General features: G+C 36.6%; 1 protein-coding gene across 1 annotated transcript; it reads right to left on the reverse strand.

The window, feature by feature from the left end:
- Positions 1-1,437: 1,437 nt before the first annotated feature.
- On the reverse strand, positions 1,438-21,079 carry LOC113117248 (potassium channel subfamily K member 2-like). The gene is made up of 7 exons (XM_026285786.1): positions 20,740-21,079; positions 18,912-19,222; positions 14,612-14,729; positions 7,961-8,121; positions 6,191-6,377; positions 5,899-6,038; positions 1,438-2,677 (listed from the first exon to the last, which is right to left on the reverse strand). Coding segments are annotated over exons 1-7 (1,242 nt in total). The 5' UTR covers positions 20,741-21,079; the 3' UTR covers positions 1,438-2,353.
- Positions 21,080-21,338: the final 259 nt, after the last annotated feature.

Consider the following 21,338-nt stretch of genomic DNA (forward strand, 5'->3'; position numbering starts at 1 on the left):
TAAAAATGCTGCTGAAAAAAAAAAAAATACAAAAGTAATAGCATAACAAGAACATTCCAAGCTTAACAAGCAAGACTTCTAGCAGTTTTCAAGAAATGTTACAGGTAGCTTAAGTGGTGAAGACAAGAGCAAAGGCAAGATGAACATACTTGTATTACAGTTAGTCTGGCACTGCTCCTCGGACAAATCAAATGTGGTAAAATTAAGGCAAGAAAATAGATTTTCAGGTTTCTCAGTTCTTAAAACCAGAAAATATCATCACAATGAAATGCATACATCTTGTTTGAATAAACCTCATTTCTACATTGAAAAAGTGTAATGAATCAGGTGTTTAGCTATTGTTGAAAATCTTTCCAATCATACCGTACCATTGCTAAACTAATAATACAAAACAAGGAGATGCAATAGGTAATGTTTCAGTTCATACCAGTGTCAAAAAAATTAACCTGATGATTTTTTTCTTCTCTGCTGTCTACTGTGGGTTGTCATATGCAGGCTATTTGTCTGGGCTTGATTATTATAATATTATCCACTTAGTATTGACACAAAGCCTACATGCATTTGACAGAACATTCATGGTCATTCCTCCTTTAGTCCTCAAAGCCTCACTTAATGGCAAATGTATGCTATTATTAAAAACATATGACAAAAAAAAATTGAACAGTCTGCAAAGTCATAGCTGTTTCTCAAGCGGTGATAAAACACACTTATCTTCTTTGGCCATTCCTCTGTTCACCAGCTTCCACAGTCATCAAGTGACATTTCATTTGGCTTTAAAGTTTGTGAGTTTAAAGGAAAAGTTCATCTAAAAGTCAAATTCTGTCATCATTTATTCACCATAACACCATAAGACTTTGGAGACGGAATCATAAACCGAGAAAATCCAGAATCCAAATTTGTTTTGTAAAACTGAAGAAATTCATGTTACGGTAGTCACATTAGAATCATATACTATTATAGTTTTATACAGATATTTTTATTTTTTCCATTTTAATTTTAATGTTTTAGCAAGTGTATTGTTTTTTATGCAATTTTATGGTAACATTTTAGATTTAGGAACACTATTCACTATTAACTAGTTGCTTACAAACATACATATTACTAGAATATTGTCGGTTTATTAGTACTTATAAACCACATATTAAAGCCTTATTCTACATGACTATATTCTAGGTCCCTTAACCAATACCTAAACATAACCGCTACAAACTTTTTTTTTTTTTTTATTGAGGGAAAACTCTTAGTTAATATTGAATGTGTTCTCTATTTTTCCTTATTCATTTTATGTCATGTTAGGGTTAGGTTTATTGTTTTAGTTACTTTAGTAAATGCAATTAAACAAAATTAAAACAGCATGCTGCCTTGTCAAATAGTTAAATATGTATATTTTAGCATTATTATTATTATTATTATTATTATTTGTTTTTCTGTGTTTTTAATGGTTTTATTATACATGGATTATAATATCCCTGGTTTGGAACAACATAATGGTGAGTTAATGATGCCAGAAAGTCATTTTTGGTTGAGCTATCACTTTAAGGTAGATATAACTGCCATAAAATGTTACAGGATTTATGCTAATAATATATTTATACATTGCATTAACACACAGCTTTCTTTATTCAGCAGGCAATGAAAGATTAATGATTGTGCATTGGTCATATATCCAATTATGTCCAATTCTATCAGAAAACTTGCATTTGCTTACAGAATCATGCTATCAGTGCACATCACATCTAAAATTATGCAAGCTGAGATGCTTCGACTCCAACATTGTTTCATATCTTTTCGGTCACAACTGCTTTTAAACAGAATGTGCATGTGGATTTAAAAACTAAATTCATGTGCTAATGCAATATATAAACTATAAATGCTGAGCCACCAATCCCAGCTGTGTAAATATCATAAACGCTCAGCTATTCTTGCCTGATACCCAGTAATGGTTTTTGAACAGACGCTCACACATGCTGGGTTTGGGGATATGCATCCAAAAACACATTAAGTTCGTCAGTGTTTGTAAAAGATTGGTAGGTGGTTCAGTCTCTAAAAAAAAAACAATACATTTCTCCGTATCATTCATTGTAGCAGCTTCTGGGAAGTCTGTTCCTGGTGATTTTAAGGCACAAATATGATTCACTGGATAATAAAAGCTGCTGTCGTGTTTCGCTCGACTACAAAATGTAAAGACAGATTCATCTGACTGGCGCAAGCCATAAATGCACCCGCTCACTGATTCCAGCATACAGTACATCCAGGAAAGATATGAATGCTTCTGATAGAGCTTTGTGAACAAACATATTTGTAGACACACATGTATCTTCCTGTTTGCGCATGTGCAGAAGAAGCTTGAGCTTTATTTGAGATGTTCAATGATGCAGATCTCGCTGTGATCTGGGCAGTCCGGAGTTAGACCGTTTAGGTACAGGCTACCATTTTTTGTTAATGTAGAGAGTCCTTCTTTCTCAAGTTCATCTGTGAAGTTTACAGACAGGGTCCTCTTGCAGGGCATCATGTCCTGGTCTGGATTTTGGCTTAGCTCTGATGACAGCTTGCGCTTGATGTACGCTGCCCGCTGAAACTTGTCGTAAATTTCCACGCTCAGGCGGCGGCGCGTCTCTTTGAACTCCGCTGACACGTTGGCCGTCCATTCTGCGGCGTGAGCGCGGAACTCTCCCACCTGGAACAGAAGGAATGTTCAGTGGGACCAGACGCAGTCGGGTGTCACATGTGTTTAGAAGCATTTAAGAGGTGCAAATCAGAACTTCAAAAACATGTTTTCTGTGAAAATGTTTCGGCTCGAGGGAACGAGAAGCATGTGGGCTGATTATGAGTGTTTTAGAAAGAAATTCAGGGCTACTGCTGTGACACTGTACGGTTCATCCACCATGTGCAGACATGCTATGGATTTTTTAGGACTCTTTCGACCCAATACACAGCCATCAATGGACTTATCATGTGCAACTCATGTGTTTCAGTTCTCAGGCTTTTACTAATGTTCACAAAATGCATGGCATATTGTGTAAAATGTAATAATAATTGATTATTCTTTCCAAATTTTGTATCAATTCTAATGTACAGTATACTCTTTATATAGATGTTTTAGCCATTTGTAACATTATATATGTCTTTTACAGTATTTTGGATCAATTTAAAGCATCCTAGATGAATAAAAGTGTTCATTCTTTTCAAAAACATCTGAGTGTTTTCAAACATTTAAATACTAGTGAATATATGTTATACACTGTTTGTACAGTGCAGTGTAAACATCTATCTGCAAATGCACCCAATACAATAAAAAAAATTAATATTCTCAGCTGTGTGCTTAAAATTGTCTTGATGCACTACTACCAGGAAGCCTCTTAAAATATATTATCATATCCACTATAATTTACTCTGGAAGGAATAGTTCACAATGAGTCATGCTAATATCAAGACAACTTGCATGGATGGACTATGAAACAATGCCTCTCAAAACAGTAGCTGTAATAGGGAAAAAATGAATAAATGGGTAAAACTAATGAGAAAATCTTCTTTGGTGTCTTCTCTAATGAAGTCATTAGATGGTAGGTTAGGTTGGCTCCCTGCAGGACTATTGAAAAGTTCTAATTTGAGAAGTTTATTTCCTGATGTATTAGAAAATATGAGTATGTACTACACAGCACATTTACAGCATTTAAGAGACCCTGAATGGTGATGTATTATAGTTGAGAATCAGGTAGCAGAACTGGATCATTCAGACCTTTCATTCACATGAATCCTGTACTCCACTTCCTTCTCTATTTCTGGTGAGATGTGATAATGGAGTTCGGTGTGAGACATTTTCAGGTTCAGATTTTCAGTATTCTGCTGCAAAATACTGAGGCCAATCTTCATTTTGTGAAAGACTTTCCTTGCATGTTCTTGTAAGTGACAAATCATAACTCTTAAACATAATGATAATTATGTATTTTGTGATACTGGAAAAGAATGTCCGAAAATTGAACTTTTATGATCTCATCAGAAAAGCACAAGAGGTCTGGAGAAGATGTCTCATTATGTGTTTCAGACAGAGCAAAGCTTCTGTTCCAGCTAATCCAAGCACATAATTCTCCAGGCCCAAGCCCATTCACTTCATACACTGGAGTAAATGAAAGCTAAACACAGCGCTGAGCAGTGATTGGCTCCTGGCACCCTGGAACTTAACATAGCAAACAAAGCCACAATAACACATAATGAACTCTCTGACATGAACTGGAACATTTTATACAGGCCTCATAAATCAAATAAAACGGTGTCTGCTCATAAATTTGACAGAAACCCAAAATAACCAAATAACAGTCAAATGCTTTTATATTGTTTAGAAATACAGCTCAATATATATAAAATTAATAGTAAAGTATTTTATTGAGGTAACTTCTTGGCAAACATTCATATGTACAGAAAAAAGTTTGTGCATCAGCATTTATGCTTAAATTGAGAATGCCCTATATTCAAATTCAATTCAAATCAGAGATTAAAATGGAAATGAAATTAAATAAATTAATGGGATAACTGCTGTAAGTGTAGTTTAAAAATTACATAATTAATTACTATAAATGACACTACCAACATTCTGGAGTTAGTAAGAATTTATTTTAATTTACTGATTGACAGATTGATTGATTGATTAAATGATTGATTGCATCTCATGTTCACCAAGACTGCATAGATATTAATGTCGAAAACTGTTGTGCTGTTTAATATTTTTGTTGAAACTGATACCTTTTTTTCAGGATTCTTGGATGATTAGAACTTTCAAAAGTACAGTATTTATTTCGTTTATAAAATATTTTACAAAAATCATTATACTGTGACTTTTGATAGATTTTTTACGGAGCCCCACACATGACATGCAAGAAAATATAAATAAATTGTGCGCACGATTTACTTATTTGTTCCCTCAATTTACTAAAACGTGCAAACGATTACTATTGCGTTCCCTCGATTTACTATTGCGTTCGCTCGATTTATAAATTGTGTGCACGATTTACTAATTTGTTCCCTCAATTTACTAAAACGTGCAAACAATTACTATTGCATTCCCTCGATTTACTATTGCGTTCGCTCGATTTGCTAAATCATGCACAAGCTTTAGCAAATCGAGGGAACGAATTAGTAAATCGTGCGCATAATTTATAAATTAAGTGAACGCAATAGTAAATCGAGGGAACGCTATAGTAATCGTGTGCACGTTTTAGTACATTGTGGGAATGAATTAGTAAATCATGCACACGATTTAGCTTAATATTTTTTTCTGCATGTCATGTGTGGGGCTCTATAATTTTTAATGCATCCTTGACATATATAAAGTATTAAGTAAGTATATTATCCCTAAAAGTATAAAAGTATTTATAAAGTATAAAATTATATTGTATCAATTATATTAATCACTGTTTATTAAGATTTGATTATATTCAAAATATAACTTTCATTTATCATGAAAAAAACACTTCATTTCTTTTATAACCAAGTGTTGTCTCTATTGCTGAAATTGATGCCATCCCTGAAATAAATGTATTTTTGTTGGGTGATTTCTGAGTTAAATATGTCATAATTTTAAACATTTAATAAGCCTACATGTCAAATGATCAATGATTTTTTATTTTTTTATGTTGCTCCTAACACAACCATTTGGTTATGATAGTCAAATAAAACTCCCCTGTTGTGTGATTGTGTTGAATGTCTTTAAAGTGCAATCCAGTAAATTCCTTTTCCAATTTATATTGTAATTCAATATCCTGTGGCTCATGGCCAATTCAATTCACACTCATGAATTGAGAGGGAGCCATTTCTGAAATTGAGATTTTTGCTCAACCGTGGATGAGAAGTGCAGTTCTCAACCTGGCATTGCTGGCTTAAAGCATATCAGCAAACACATACCTCCTCTTTGGTCTTCTTGGAGATGACTCGAAGCCAGTCTCCAATCATACTGAGAACTGCAGCGAAGTAGGCAAGACCCACCAGGATCCAGAACCACACGATGGGCTTATAATAGTCCAGATACTCAATCTCAGAGCCTCCTGAATGAGATAAACAAACCCACATCAACCCACTGAACTTATCATGATTAAATATGACTACTTCAGTTTGAGTAGTTTTTTTTTTTACTTTCAAAAACAAACACAAGACCTTGAAATGGAGACTGAAGTAGCAAAGTAGGGACTTCATTCACCTGCCACAAAGTCTCCAAATCCAATAGTGGTTAAAGTGATGACAACAAAGTAGATGGACTCCAGAGTGCTCCAGCCTTCAATGTGTTGGAAGATGAGGGCTGGGAGGGCCACAAACAGCAGGCACCCAAACAGGATGAACAGGACAGTGGATGTCACACGGATTTTAGTTTGGCTCACGTTCCATTTCTGGGAGGAAAAACAGAGGAGAAGGCAGGTGAGTGAGTCACGGTTGACAGACGTTCACAATACTCGACCAGACACCGTTTGAAAACACTCACTCTTATCCAGCGTCTGACATCTAGTTTACATGGTCACACATGAGAAATAGAGAAAATAGAAGGATATTACTGTTCAAGTATGGGGTTGGTAAGATTTTATTGGTATATATATGTATAACACTTTGAGACGAATTCCCACTATTAATTATCATGCCTATTATTTACATATTGGCTGTTTATTAGTATTTATAAAGCACAAATTCTGCATGACCATATTCTACATCCATAATCATACCCAATACCTAAACTTAACAACTATTTTACTAACTATTAATAACCAGCAAATTAGGAGTTTGAGACAAAATACATAGTTAATGGTCTCTTAAATTAACAATAAAAAAAGTATTTATTTTGCACAATATTTATGCATGTTCACACTTATATTAATCAGTCAAGCAGTCACAGTTATTTCCCAATTGCTCGAGAATTGCCAAATATTCCGGAGGATGAATAATCTGCTTGGTTTAAGTATTACCCTATAATAACTAGTTTAAAAAACATATGAAATCAAAGTGAGAGTTTTATGGGCTTTAGTCATTGTGTGTCAACTTTGAGAAACCTTTTATAGCAGCATACTCCCAAGCATTTTTAGCAGATATAAACATTTAAAATATGCAAAAATAGGAACAGGACCAAAATACCGATCATAAAAATAGACAAAGAAAACATGATAACTCATGCTGCACTACACAGTTTGTCCAAACAAATGCTGCAACCAACTATTACAATCACTTATAATGCGGAAATGTGTCAACACAGGACACAAACTGCACTCGGTTTATTAGAGTTTAAGAAATATACACTTGCTCTGAAAAAAGATGGATTTTTCCTTTCAGCCTTCAAGAATCTGTTTACTATGTGTTATACAAAAGAATGAGTGCACCAGCAATAAATAATTCACTATGCTGCATTGACAGATTCTGTATTTTGCACCTCATTGCTCACGTCAACGTTTCAAATTGTTCCTGCACAAAAACACAACAGCTCAGCTGAGAATAAAAGTGTGTATGTGCAACGAGTGTAAACAAGATGGCCGCCAGAGGCACTTAAGTGATTACATTGAATCATCAAATGTGACAGCACCGCAGAACAAGGTTAACAGCAATCAGCAAGGCTTTCCGCAAAACAATCATTATTTTAGAGTGGCATGCGACTTATTGAGTGAAGACAACATAGTCTATTACTGATTATAGGGATTTGGGTTGCACAGACTAACTAAATTAATAAAATATTAATATTTTGTTTTTAGATTAGATTTAGTAATCTGCCACAGGGGTAAATTTACATAAAATTTGTATAAATATTTCAAAGAACTGGTCTCTTTTTTTTTTTTTTATATAAAATGTATGTATTTATGTATGAAAGTGCTGCACAAGGATTGTATTTGTATATTATAAAATTAATTATATAAATTTAATTAATTAATTTAAAAAAATCCTAATTTAGCTAGTCTTTCTAAATGATTTTAGCTGAACTGAATGAAACACTCACCACAAACATCTTTTCCACTTTGGCAATACCTTTACCAAATATGGTCCCCAGCTGATCGCCCACTCCAGCCAACAGGAAGCCAAAGAGTGGGATCCCAAGCAGGGCATAGATAATACAAAAGATCCTGCCTCCTTCTGTGTGTGGAGAGACGTTTCCGAAGCCTGAAACAGAAACAGAGTCATTCTGTCAGGAAGACTGAAGGATTCCAGGCATAATGTGTGGGTATAATCTGCCAAAACAAATTGGTGCTGTGCTTTAAGAAACATTATTTCATTGTTTCTAAAGCTTGTAAGATGTTTTGTTGAGTCAAACAAATAATTCAGCACATTTTATGCCAAGTATCTAAAAATGTTTAAATCATACTCCCCTATGCATTAAAAACTCTCTCTTTAATTTACCATGCATTAGGGCTGTATCATCTTGCCTCTATGAAGAATCTCCCAGTTAAGGCTATTCAACACCTAAATTTAGCTATAGCACAAGAGCAAAGCGGATACAATCATTACAGGAATGTAAATGCGATGAATGGAACGTAATTGGGATAAATTTCGGCATTTTAAAATGAATTCAGGCCTCACAAAGCAGCAGGAATTAGTTCATTATACAGACTGGGTAACAGTAAGGTGAGATAAATTATACCTGCCATCAGGTTCACCATTGTAATTGGCTTTTTTTGTTGATTTAAACTCAATAAAATTTGAAGTTTTATATTGATCAGTTCAATTCAATCTTTGGGTTCAGTGCAAATTAAGCTCAAACAACAGCACTTGTGGCAATTTTACTAATGAATTTACTAATTGCTGCCATGAATTCTAATGCTGCAAACCCTAAAACACAATGAAAAAGATGAGAACATATTTATAACTACAACTCTAAAAATACAAAATTTTAGCTGAAGATTTAAGTGTTTTTCACATTCACATTTATGCTTTTAAATCCTGCAGAAATGGACTCCATTTTCTTCTATTGTAACTGCTTCACTGGAACCTTGATTTTGGCTTCTTTTAAATTATTTTTTTGTTTTAATCAACAATGTTCCACAGCTTCTGTGGATTTACATTAATTTGTACTAAATATTCCTTTAAAACTGTGAGGCTACATGCTGCTGGTGCTAGTAAAAAAAAAAAAAAAATTAGGAAACTATGATTGGGACTCTTTAGAAATACTTTGATGAACTTTACGCTGTTATTGATCTAGACTGAACCCAAACTGAATTGACTTGAGAAAAATAATGACCCTATTGTCTTTTACAGCAGTTTTATAGCAGAATCTAATCTGTCTCCATTGTTGAGTGTCCATAATGCTTGTATAAAGCGCTATAGAAATAAAAGTGAATTGATGGTTTTGCAAGGAAGTTTTACAATGGGAAAGAGACAGAGACAGTGAAAGTACCAGTGGTTGTGCTTGTTCCACAGCAGGATCTTAAGCAATTACAAGAGCAAAAAGCTAAGTCACTGGACACCACCCTGAGTGAAGGCGAGCATTGGTGGGCATTTCCGCAACAGCTTCCGTCCAATTATGTCCCATTTTCCTTGAAACTGATTAACTGGGCTCAATCACTCCTCATGCAATCTGTCCTCTTTCAAATCTAATTAAATCAAAAAACCTTGAAAGAGCCATAAAAATTGGCTCTCTGTGAGACAACCTTAATTACACATGGCACAATGGAGACGAATAACTGTAATGTCTTTTGGAAAAATGATCCACATGTTCAAGGCTGGATGAAAATATCACACTTGTTCCTGCAGATTAACTATAAGGACGTAAGTTTCTCAAGAGTAAAAATGTATAATGTGTCGTCCCCTTGGAATTATAAGGTTCTATCTGCGTTCTCAGTAGTTTTGAGATATTGAGCTTCAAAGTTTTTGTGTTCCATAGACTTCTGTAGAAAGAACCTTTTTGTTTTTTCAATAAAAATTCCCAAAATGTACAAAACTTAAAATAAAACATAATGTAAATAAATTGTCACAGAATAAGAATATGTGAATAGCTCAATTTTGACAAAAATGTCAGATAGAACCTTATAATTCCAAGGGGACGGTGTGTTAATGTCTTCAGTATTTCTATTTTCTCCTGATACAAACAATGCTGTGAGAAAACTCATCATTATTCACATAAAATCTAATTTCCTGACTTTAAATAGAAACAAACAACATGAAATAATCGATAATACGTCAGAGACTCTAGATAAGAACCCAAAGTGGCGGCCTGTGGGACAAATCTGGCCTGCAAATAATTTTTGCATCACTCCAATTGATTTAAATGAAATAACTGCTCTGCTGATTAAAGTTTTCCAAAAATAAACCAGCAGTGATTGTGTCGTATCTTATATTTTTATGCCTATATGTCTTGCATAGCAAGATAAATCGATGATTAAAACCTAACCTTCAAAGAAAAATGGACTGTGCTCTTAATCTCCCTGCTTAAACTGATGTGATTTGCTTATTAAATCTTTTGTGCTTGTAAAAGCTAAACACTGAATCTGCATACAAGCAAATAGTGTGACTATGTGTGGTTCAGCATACCATGAGTCAGCATCCTCAATCCTCGACTCAACTTTATGCTGAATACACACCAGTTGGTCTGCTGTCACCAAGTCCTACATTTGTTGATCACATACAGACTGTTTAAAGGTGCTCAAGAAACATTTTGACAGCTTCATGTTAATTGAAAATGTGCTAAATACTGAAATGTGGAAAGAGTGGAAGTGTATTTCTTTTTCAAGTTTCTTTAGAAAGTTCAGAATAACAGTGTTTCTTTCAAATAAAACTAATCTGTAATATTCTAATGTAATTTTATTGCATTTAATACATCCTTATTGAAAAAAAAGTGTGTGTGTGTAGTGTGTGTGTCTTCATGTCTTGCAAACTCAAATATAATTATATAATTTATTGAACACCACATGATATTTTATTTTATTTTCGCAAAAATATTGCTAAGAGAGAGAGAGAGAGAGATGGAAAATCAAATACAAATCTGAACTACTGGTTTTAATAACCCTAAAAAAAAAAGAAGCTTTTGTTAAGCCCCTATATAGGGCTCAAATATTTTCTCCTTTTCAATAAATGTATTTCTCATGACAAAGAACAGCTATAACGTAGATTTGTACTATGATAGTTTACACTTCAGCAGATCCTCCAGTTCTTTCTAGGTTACCCAAATTTGTAAACAATTGCATTTAAAAATATAGGCTACTGCTTAAAAACATAATAATGATAATATTTATCAAAAATATATTTGTATATTTGAGCGTGTGAAGTCATATTTCTTCTCCAGCCAGTCCTCTTGAAGGAATGTTTGGACCATATATATATATATATATATATATTTTTTTTTTTTATTATTATTTGACTGTACTTTCAGCCTTTTTTGAATAATAATAATAATGATAATTATAATAATAAATAAAATAAAAGTACATTAAGGTACAAAATAAAGTTCTCAAAATGTAAAGTATTCAGAAAAAAAGTAGTTAAGAATCCCTCACCTAAACCAACCAGCAAATCCAGTATAAAAAACACCATGAGCACATTCACGAATCATGACACCTAAATGACTGAAATTATGAGTTAAAAAAGAAGGATAATATCTGCCCTCAGCAATAAATGGCCAGATATCTCAAATTTGGTGAGAAATGAACGTCATATGCTGACTTTGAGCACAAAACAAGTCATTTTGACACAAGGAGCAAAAGGTTGTCATGCCACCCTGATTAGTGAAGCAGCACTATTTACTGGCTGACTGACGCAAACCTGATGTAACAACAGTGTCTGAATGAGCTTAATGAGCACATAAGTGTGTCTTGTGAGGGCTGCGACACTGGAAAATGCTCGGCTCTCATGTGCTGATGCCTGAGTATTACTGAATGTGATTCCCTCACTAACAAATGACCGCATAAGGACACTTCAAATTGTGTGTGTGTGCTTGTGTTAATGTTTACTGTCGCTTGTGATCAACTAATTACATTCTTGTTATATACAAATATTTATTTCTTTAAACAAAAAATTATTTTGACTTTTGAACAGTTATACAAGACTTGGAAATATGACGTGATGGGAGGTAGCTCCAAGACCTTGGCCTCTTTCATCGGTGTATAAAAGGTCAAGCTACCAGACCCGCTCGGTTCAGTAATTGCCCTTCATACTTCACAACCTAAGAGGGACACTGAGGGGATTGACGAAGGGGGGCTTGCTCTTTAATCCACTACTTGGCTCCGTTCCAGCAGGTTTCAAAGGTGTTGTACACATGTCATTTTCAAGAACGGTCTAACAGATTAGTTAAGGTTCATTAATCAAGCTTATTAAATAATGTGAACACAATTACCTACATATCCTTAGTGATGAAGTCAAAATGAAAAATGCTGGTGCTGATTATTCACTGAGAAATTAATCTATAATATGTTTTGTGTGTAGATACATAAACCTACATAATAAGTCAGAAGTACACTATTATGACAAGCATTATTTCCCTGTTTATTATTACCTTTAATTTTAACTGCAATTATTACAATTGATAGATTGTAATTTGTTTTGTATTGATTGTAGATTGTTTTATATTAAAATGTAAACAACCCATTTTAGTTGTTAAAGCAGTTCACCAAAAAATAATTATTATTATTTCGTGTTCAGCTGAAGAAATAGTAATTTCAAATAAAATCTTTTTTCTTCTAGGATTTCTATTATAAGATATTCTAAGATATTCTATTTCTTTGATTTTTATTAATCAAATAAACATTGTGTCAGGAACTCTCAATCACAGCCACCCCAATCAACCGCACCTGACTCTCATCAAACACGATCCCAATCACCGCGGAGTACTGATCACCTGTACCTGCACCCAGCAATCACTCACCAGGATAAAGACACTTTCACCTCAGTACTCCGGTGTCCGGTCTACAGTAACATGAAGTGGTGCCCGACCTCTCTCTACTAACCTGTCTCTCCTATGTCCCCAGATACCCCCACGACGATCTCCAGTGACTTTCCTAAGCTGATTCTCCGTGTATTGATCTCCAGAACTCTGGAAGTGAACCTATCTACAACTCAACAACACCTTGTCATATTACCACTTGTAAATAAATGGAGAATTACATCAAGGAGGCCCTCAAGCAGGGATTCATCTGACCATCCAACTCACCGGCTGCCTCCAGCTTCTTCTTCGTGGGCAAGAAGCACGGGGGCTTGAGGCCTTGCATTGAATATAGAGTCCTGAATTCACAAACAGTCAAGCTGCCGCATCCACTTCCCCTGGTCCCTGCCACCCTCGAGGAACTCCGTGGAACCCACATCTTCTCCAAGCTGGACCTGCGGAGCACTTATAACTTGTTTGAATCTGCAAAGGGGACGAATAGAAGAGAGCCTTCATCACCCCTTCTGGTCACTATGAGTACTACATTATGCCGTATGGACTCGCCAATGCAGCCTCTATCTTCCATGCCTTCATGAATGGGTGTTACAGGAACTCCTCCACAAGTCAGTCATAGTTAACATCAATGACATCCTGATCTATTCCCGGGTCCATTTACCTCCCAGGTACCGCATTCTCACGCCTCGATCCACGTTCCACTCCTTTAACCCTTCTCCCCCTCCACTGCAGATGCCCCGGAACCTCAGGAACCCCCTCCTCCGGAAATCCTAGAACAACCATCCATCTACCAGGTGAAGAAAATCATGGACTCGCGGCGACGGGGTGGCCGGCTGGAATACCTGGTGGACTGGGAGGGGTACGGACCAGAGGAACATTCCTGGGTGGCCCGGGATGACATTCTAGATCCCATGCTTCTTAAAGAGTTCCATCAACAACACCCTGATCGTCCCTCACCCAGAGGCCGTGGTCACCCTCATCGTCGCGTCAGGGCATCAGGAGCCGCCCCTGGAGGAGGGGGTAATGTCAGGAACTCTCCATCACAGCCAACCCAAACATCACCTGCACCTGACTCTCATAAAACATGAACCCAATCACCAGAGTACTGATCACCTGCACCCAGCAATCACTCACCAGGATAAAGACACCTGCACCTCAGTACTCCAGTGTCTGGTCTACAATTCACTACCATGAAGTGGTGGCCGACCTCTCTCTACTCACCTGTCTCTCCTATGTCCTCAGATATCCCCACGACAATCTCCAGTGACTTTCCTAAGCTGACTCTCTGTGTATTGATCTCCAGAGCTCTGGAAGTGAACCTATCTACATCTCAACAACACCTTGTCACATTACCACTTGTAAATAAACTGTTCACTTTCACTAAACACTCTGTCTCCATCGTGGTTTGTGACACATTGTGAATCACCAGAAAAACCCTGTTAATAAAATTTGTTTTTATTGTATTTTTGACCAAATAAATGCATAAGAAACTTCTTTCTAAAACAAACTGATTGACATTCCTACATTGAATGCTGTACTTTACACATTTCACGATTAATTATAGCAGCAACTATCAATTCAATTTTTTTTAAATTATGCAGCCTTATTTGTGGTCTTTTCATTTTACTTTCAAGGCCTCCTAAGTTTCATTTGTTTCACCAAGCAGCTTTCTCCAAGTGGCTTTTGTCACCTTAATGAATAAATAATGAAGTTCAAAATATCTAATCAATTATCTAATTAATTAAAGAATCAAATAGAGAATTTATAATGAGTCCAGCTGTAACTCACCTATAGTGGTGATGACAGTCCCTGCAAAGAAGAAGGAGCTGCTGAGGTCCCACATGCTGCTCTCATTGGAGGGGTGACCCGAGGGATTGACCCCAGCCCGGATAGCAAACACCACTTGCTGTGGATGAGAAAACAGGTCAAGAATAACCTCCAAAAATTAAAACTAAGCAACAGATCACCCAAAAAATAGAATAAGTCATAATTTACTCCCTTACCCTGTTATACTGACTCCGTATTTTCTTTCTTTGTGAAACACAAAAGGAGTCGTTCTGCTTAGTACCTCCTCCAATCATGTTTCACAAAAGAAAGAAAATATTGCATGGTCAGATAGACATAAAGTTTATCAAATAATGACAAATGCTTGACAGGTAAAGTATTACATGAAATCAAGAGTATGTATTAATGTTTATTAAGAAAGTGACAGCTATATTTTCCATTCACCCCAGATGAATCATATTCGACAATGCTATTTCAAGTACAAGCCCAGCTGTTATTCTGTGTAACATGTTTAAATCTACAGCAGACTGTATGTCTCTGAATGAATAGGATGACTGGCTCCAACTGCCTACATTCAGTGCCTCAAACAAAGACACGGATCTGTTCTTTATCAGTCTTCCACAGCATCTCTGGATTTAACGTCACACATTACCAAGTCAGCTGGGAGTTAAGACAGAATTTGATTTGTAATTTCATTCACTGTCAAATCCGTTATAGTAAATGGCTGCTTTATCGAATGTGTGCACCTGTGTTTGTGCAGCAGGGATAATATTATTCCTCTTGTGGTTCTTCTATTTCAGAGTGTGCTTGATATTCCTCCTTATCTGATCTTTGTGTATCCTGAAGACCTAAAGTTACTTAGTAGTAGCTGGGATTGTTTCCAAACTTAGGGAATGCATGTCTAATTAAAAAGTTATGTTTAAAAACAAAACAAAACCAAAATTACCACTAGGTAAGTTAAAACTTTAAAAACACAAGTAAGTAGAAGATCAAAGCTTTGCTGTAGTTGTAATGTACTTATTTAATAAGTATGCATATTTTAGAAAGTAAACTAAGTGAAGGACAAAAAGTGGAGCTGTCCATGGTCCTTAATTCGCAGCTCACACACTATATCCCTCTCAAATATTAACTATGACTTGGGGTTGTACAGTACATGTACATGAGGCAAGAATGTATTATAGTAGTAGTCATCTTGTCACTATTGCGAGATATTGTCCAAATAACAAAAAACGATACAGTAATATTTAAAAAAGTTGCAATTACAGTATGTAAGTTGAAATAATGGAAAATTGTAAAAAATAAAAAATAAAGTTGCCATTACAATGAAATCAATGTACAAATAATGGTAAACTGCATGACATGCAATGGTAAATTTGCAACAATAAGATGTAATGTCTGAATAATATTAATAATAATAATAACAATTATAAATTTGCAATTACAAAATTTTATGTCCAGATAACAACAACAAAAAAAAATGTTAAAGATGTTAAAATAATGGTAAACTGCATTGCAAAATTTAAAAGCAAAGTTGCAATTGTGAAATGTAATTGTCACATTACGCAGCTGCAGAAAGAACATAGGAGACAGGAAGTAGAATTCACAGTCTTTAAATGAAAACATGGGATAATCCACAATAGGAGCTGGGCAAACATACGTAGAAACAAGTAGACTTGACCAACACAAACTAAACAGACTAGGACTTATAAACACAGGGCAATCAGGGGACGACGGGTGACAATGGAACATAATCAAACTAATTAACAAAATGAGGACAGGAACATGACCAAATAACGGAACAGAAACAAAGGCAAAACATGACATAGACAGTCCATGATCTTGATAATACGCCATTTGGGTGGGAACTTTGAAGGAGGTTCTGGAGTAGGACGGACACCTGGGAAGGCACCGTCAGACAGAGTCCAGTGAGGAGACAGGAGGGACCCGGAGGAGGAATGGTCGCCAACTCCAGGGGGCCAACCAATGGCGGCAGAGTAGGTGGCAGAGAAGCCTGAGGATCCGGGGCAACCGAGGAGTGATTGAGGATCAAGGTGGAGCTGGCGGGAGGAAGGAACCCAGTGAAGCTGGTAGGGTGGAGTGATGAGGTGCAGCCGGAGGAGTGGTGTCCTGAGGCGATGGTGAGTCGACACCCGACCATGGCGGAGCTAGAGGGATGAGGGAGGTGGAGGTGAGGGATTCTCCAGCCATGGCAACTCTGGAGGATGGCAGACCCACGGAGCTCACACCGTAATGATGGTGGGATGAGGGGGAGCAGAGGGGCTGCCAGACGACAGTGGTGGAGGAGGCAGGACTGAGTGGGAGGGCGGGCATTTGTGAGCCACCCACTATTCAGGGCTAAACTCTGGATCAGGAGCCCCCTCTAGGCTAAACAGGATGGCACTCTGGAGGAGCAGACACTTTGAGGGTGTTTTCGAGGAACAAGCACTGGAGGGCACTCTGGACTGGATTCTGAGACTTGAACCCTCTCCTCTTTGGTGTGTCAAAGCATTAAGCAGTGTTCCAAATAAAGTTGAATTATAATTTTGGAGTCTCGAGTGATATGTCAGAAAATATATTAATAGATTTAAACTATACAAGTATGAAATAAATGTATGCAAAATATATTTATTTTAACTAGGGGTGATTAAATAAGCTCTAACAATGCTGAATCACTAACAGGCCACAAAAAGGAAATATTTTTCATTTCTTTATTTATGTCACATTAGGTTACTGCAACACATTCAAGCCCTTTAAGTGTCTATATCTATTTTATTCTGTAGGGGGTATATCAGGTGCCGGCCATGCTGACCTAGTCCATGTTTTAGCCATATTCTCACTAGCCTAGAAATCTGTAGCCAAAAAACAAACAAACAAAAAACAAAACAAAAAAAGTAAATAAATAAAAACTGGGCACACTTTCACAAAGCAGTGAATAAGAAATGTAAACACTGTGAAAAACATCTGCACATGAGTTTGCAGGCTCTCCTGGCCTACATGCTGTATAGCAGATATGCTGTAAGAGCCCTGAGAGTATCTGCTCCCAGCTGGCTGTACGAGAGCTCTGCCAAAAGTGAGAGGCAAGGAGAGGCCATTCATTCCGTGGGGAGGTTTTCCTGTTTGTGAACACCTTCCAAATGTTGGCACAATCACCACTGGACTTGGGCTGCTGGCAGCAAAGCAACTTGTCAGGAATGAACATTTGTTCAGAGGAGTGCGAACCTGAGCGTCGTTACACCAATAATCAAGAGATGGGAAGAAGGGGAATGCAGTGTGTTGGGATGTAATTTAATGTAAGGGAAAGGAGAGGGGTTGAAAATGTAGAATTATGGGCTGTCCGAGCAGGAATAGGAGAGGATGTTGCTTTAACACGTCTACAACACACTACAACTGCGCTAGATGTATGCAAATCATATAAAGAAATATAACATCAAACTAGCTGATTCAATCCAAGTTGCAAATTCAATTTGAACTTATAACTTATTAATACAATTATTTATTTACAGTAGATCACCAAAAACATCTTATGAATAAAGCAACACTTCCATCCTAAGTGCTTATGATTTAACGCACATTTAAGACATTTGATTCACATTCTTGTGTTTTTGTCCATGTTGATGGAAACCAAGCTCACACAATCATCCAAGACCTTTAAATTCCTGTTAGACTAATTTAGTACATTTTGCCACAGACAATAAACTCTCCTCTAATAAAATGTCACTTTATATTCAGTCTACTTCTTGCACAAAGGTAAATACCACAGCCTTCAGAAGACGGAGCTAATTAACGATGTAATGTCAAGAACATATTTAATTTTCCCGCAGGTGAACTAGTGTTAAGTGGACTCTAAAACTGATTTAAAAGAAAAATATAACAGACCCGACTGCCAGCAACCCCAGATTTGGAGAGTAGATAAAGTGTATATAGTTATAAGCCTATGAATATTACATTAATACAGATCAAATAAGTTTGAAGTCTTTCTGATTTCGGCATAACAATCTTAACAATCATAACAATCTTTTTACGAGAAAAGACTGCATCATACTTCAGAAACAGAACAACATGCACAGAACAATTTATGCCCAATTAGTGTTTTCTGGCTCCAATTAATCAGATTACAGACCATTTCGGCCAACTTCCGAGCTGTCATTATTGATTTTGGCAACAATTAGTCTATTCACTCAACATCCTGCAGACAAAACCACTATATGCTTTGAATCAATATCCAGAAGGCTATCTTTACCTATACAAACAGATACTTTGAATTCTAATTTCAATCACAGGAGTAAATAATTGGAGTTTGTACCTTGACCAGGTCCTCCAGTTCAGAGACGTTGACACAGGTATGCCTGGAAAGGAAGTTCATTTTCTCTTGCACTATGAGGTACTTCTGCGAGCTCTCCTGGGGCTGTTCCAGAGCTTTGAACACTGTGGCTCCGATGATCAGGTACAGAACAACCAGCAGGAAGATCACCACTACTGTTTTCCACTTCATTACGGTGGTTATGGTATCACAATCCTCCCCCGAGTTATATACAATGGGCTTGGAGGAGAACGACAGCCGTGGTTTGGTGTTGTATGTAGCTGATTTAGGATCTAAAAGATCAGGTGCAGCCACTGGGGCGAACAAAAGAAGAGAGAGGGCAAGACAGAGCGAGAAAGAGAGAGAGAGAGAGACAGAGAGATGGTGGGGGGGGGTGATAAAAAACAGCTGTAATTTTAAAGAAATCACTGCTAATTCTATTACTATCTGTATTTCAATTAGAGTTCTGCTTTGTTTGTAGATATTTATAATATATTTTTTTCATGTGTGTTTGTACATGAACGAAAACATTCATGTTTTTTACATGGAGGCATTAATAAATAATAGCAGCTATGAAAAGCACAGACAGCTGCAGGGTTTTAAAAAAGTGATAAATATGATTTAGATTATGGACTTAGATTTAGCTTGTTATTATTCTGAATCATTGAGTATTTTGAATTTGTACACATTGTATTTACTGATTATTTCTAATCACAACCATTTACCATTGCCTTTAGGCTGGATTTTTATTCAAGAACATACAAGAAGTGAAACTGGCCTTTCATCCGTGAGGATTTTAAGTTTTCATTCCTTCTCTACTGACTTCTGCAGTGTTTCAGGCAAGTGCGAAAAGCCTCTCTAGCAAACCTGTGATAGTGGACGTAATGTTCTCCTCGCTAGTATCCAGTATGCAGTGTGTGGAAGTATGTTATGCAAGACAACACAAGTTTTAGCACTAATTTAGAGCTGCAGATTTTCCCTCTGTGCATAATTCAGACCTCAATGCTTATTAATGATCTGTTAGTTATTGAAGCCCCAGAGGGCTCTAGCACTTTTTACTTCTTTTCCAGAGGATATCAGAAATGTTAACCCATGCCGAATCACTTCTCTTTGCTGTTTGTTTTTAAATGTTTTGGTTCCCATTTTATAACAGTACTGCCCAGAACAATATGCAGAATATTTTGTTTTACATTGACTCTGAAAGGTAATATTTGAAATCATTAGACAATCTTTAACATTGCATTAAATATTTTATTTATTATTTTTGAAGGGTCCCAGTTATAGCAGAAGAGGCTGTACTGTACTGCAAAACCAATAGAAGTGTTCCCAACAACATTCCTCCTACAAATCTGGAAACATGTCAAAGTGGTGTGGGTGGTGTGGCGCTGTGATACATAATCTAAGCTGGTCACTGAAAGGTTACAGGTTCAGACCCTGCAGAATTCAATCTAATAGCCATCACCAAGTGTATTGCAACACTGTTTTACTTTATCTGCTTTTAAACATACTGAATTCCAGCTATTACTTTATTAATATTAATCATTTTATTACTTTATTTTAGAAAACAACTTGTTTTTGTAGCTTGAATTAACTTTGTCTTGAACAAATATCTATAATTATCAAGATTTTACTGTTCAGAATATATGCCAAACTATATGGAGAAAGAAATATTTTAAAAACAACCAATTCTGTTGATAGATTACCAACTATGTTCACATTTGTAATAGAATTAAAGCATAATTCAGGCCTGAATGGGTTAAGTAGCCTATCATGCCAAATTTACTATGCAACACATAATAAACAATTCAATTATGCAACATTGCGCACTTACTACTTTGTCAGTTCTCTTCTTCCTGCAGTCCCTCATCTGTTGTCTTGAGTGCTAGACCACTTGACTTCTTGTCTTTTCGTTCTTCTCCGGAGCACAAACGCCAAAACTGGATGTTAATCATGGCCCCAAACGCCCTCGCATCCCTCCGTCTTCTCTTCTGGACGATTATGTCTCTGTCCAGTTTTAAATCTCCACGCGAGCGGTATCTTGGAATCCAGCGCTGGATTTCGTGGTTGAGTAAGCACTGAAGTGAGAAGGGAGTGTCCACGGGAGGCACACGGATAATTGGACTGGTTGTTCTCATCATGAGGGCGCTCACTGTCCGTCTGCACGCTCACAGGCGCTCGCGCTCTCCGTGTGTTGCGTTCACGGACCGTTGGCAGGTTTCACGTTTTCACGCGCGTCACTCCATCGCCGCAGGTCACATATCATGTTAGTCAAAATAAGGAATCGCGAGGAAATGAACTATTCTGAACTCCGATCCTTCCGAAAGACTCCAGTACTTTTGAGGTTTGAAAAAGACCCTCAGGTTGTTGTGAAGTTAAATTCAGGTCTCAACAAAGAAGATAAAACAAACAGTCTAGTCTTTGGCTAACCTG

The sequence above is a fragment of the Carassius auratus genome, chromosome 17 (genome assembly GCF_003368295.1).
Source record: "Carassius auratus strain Wakin chromosome 17, ASM336829v1, whole genome shotgun sequence".
Lineage (NCBI taxonomy): Eukaryota > Metazoa > Chordata > Actinopteri > Cypriniformes > Cyprinidae > Carassius > Carassius auratus.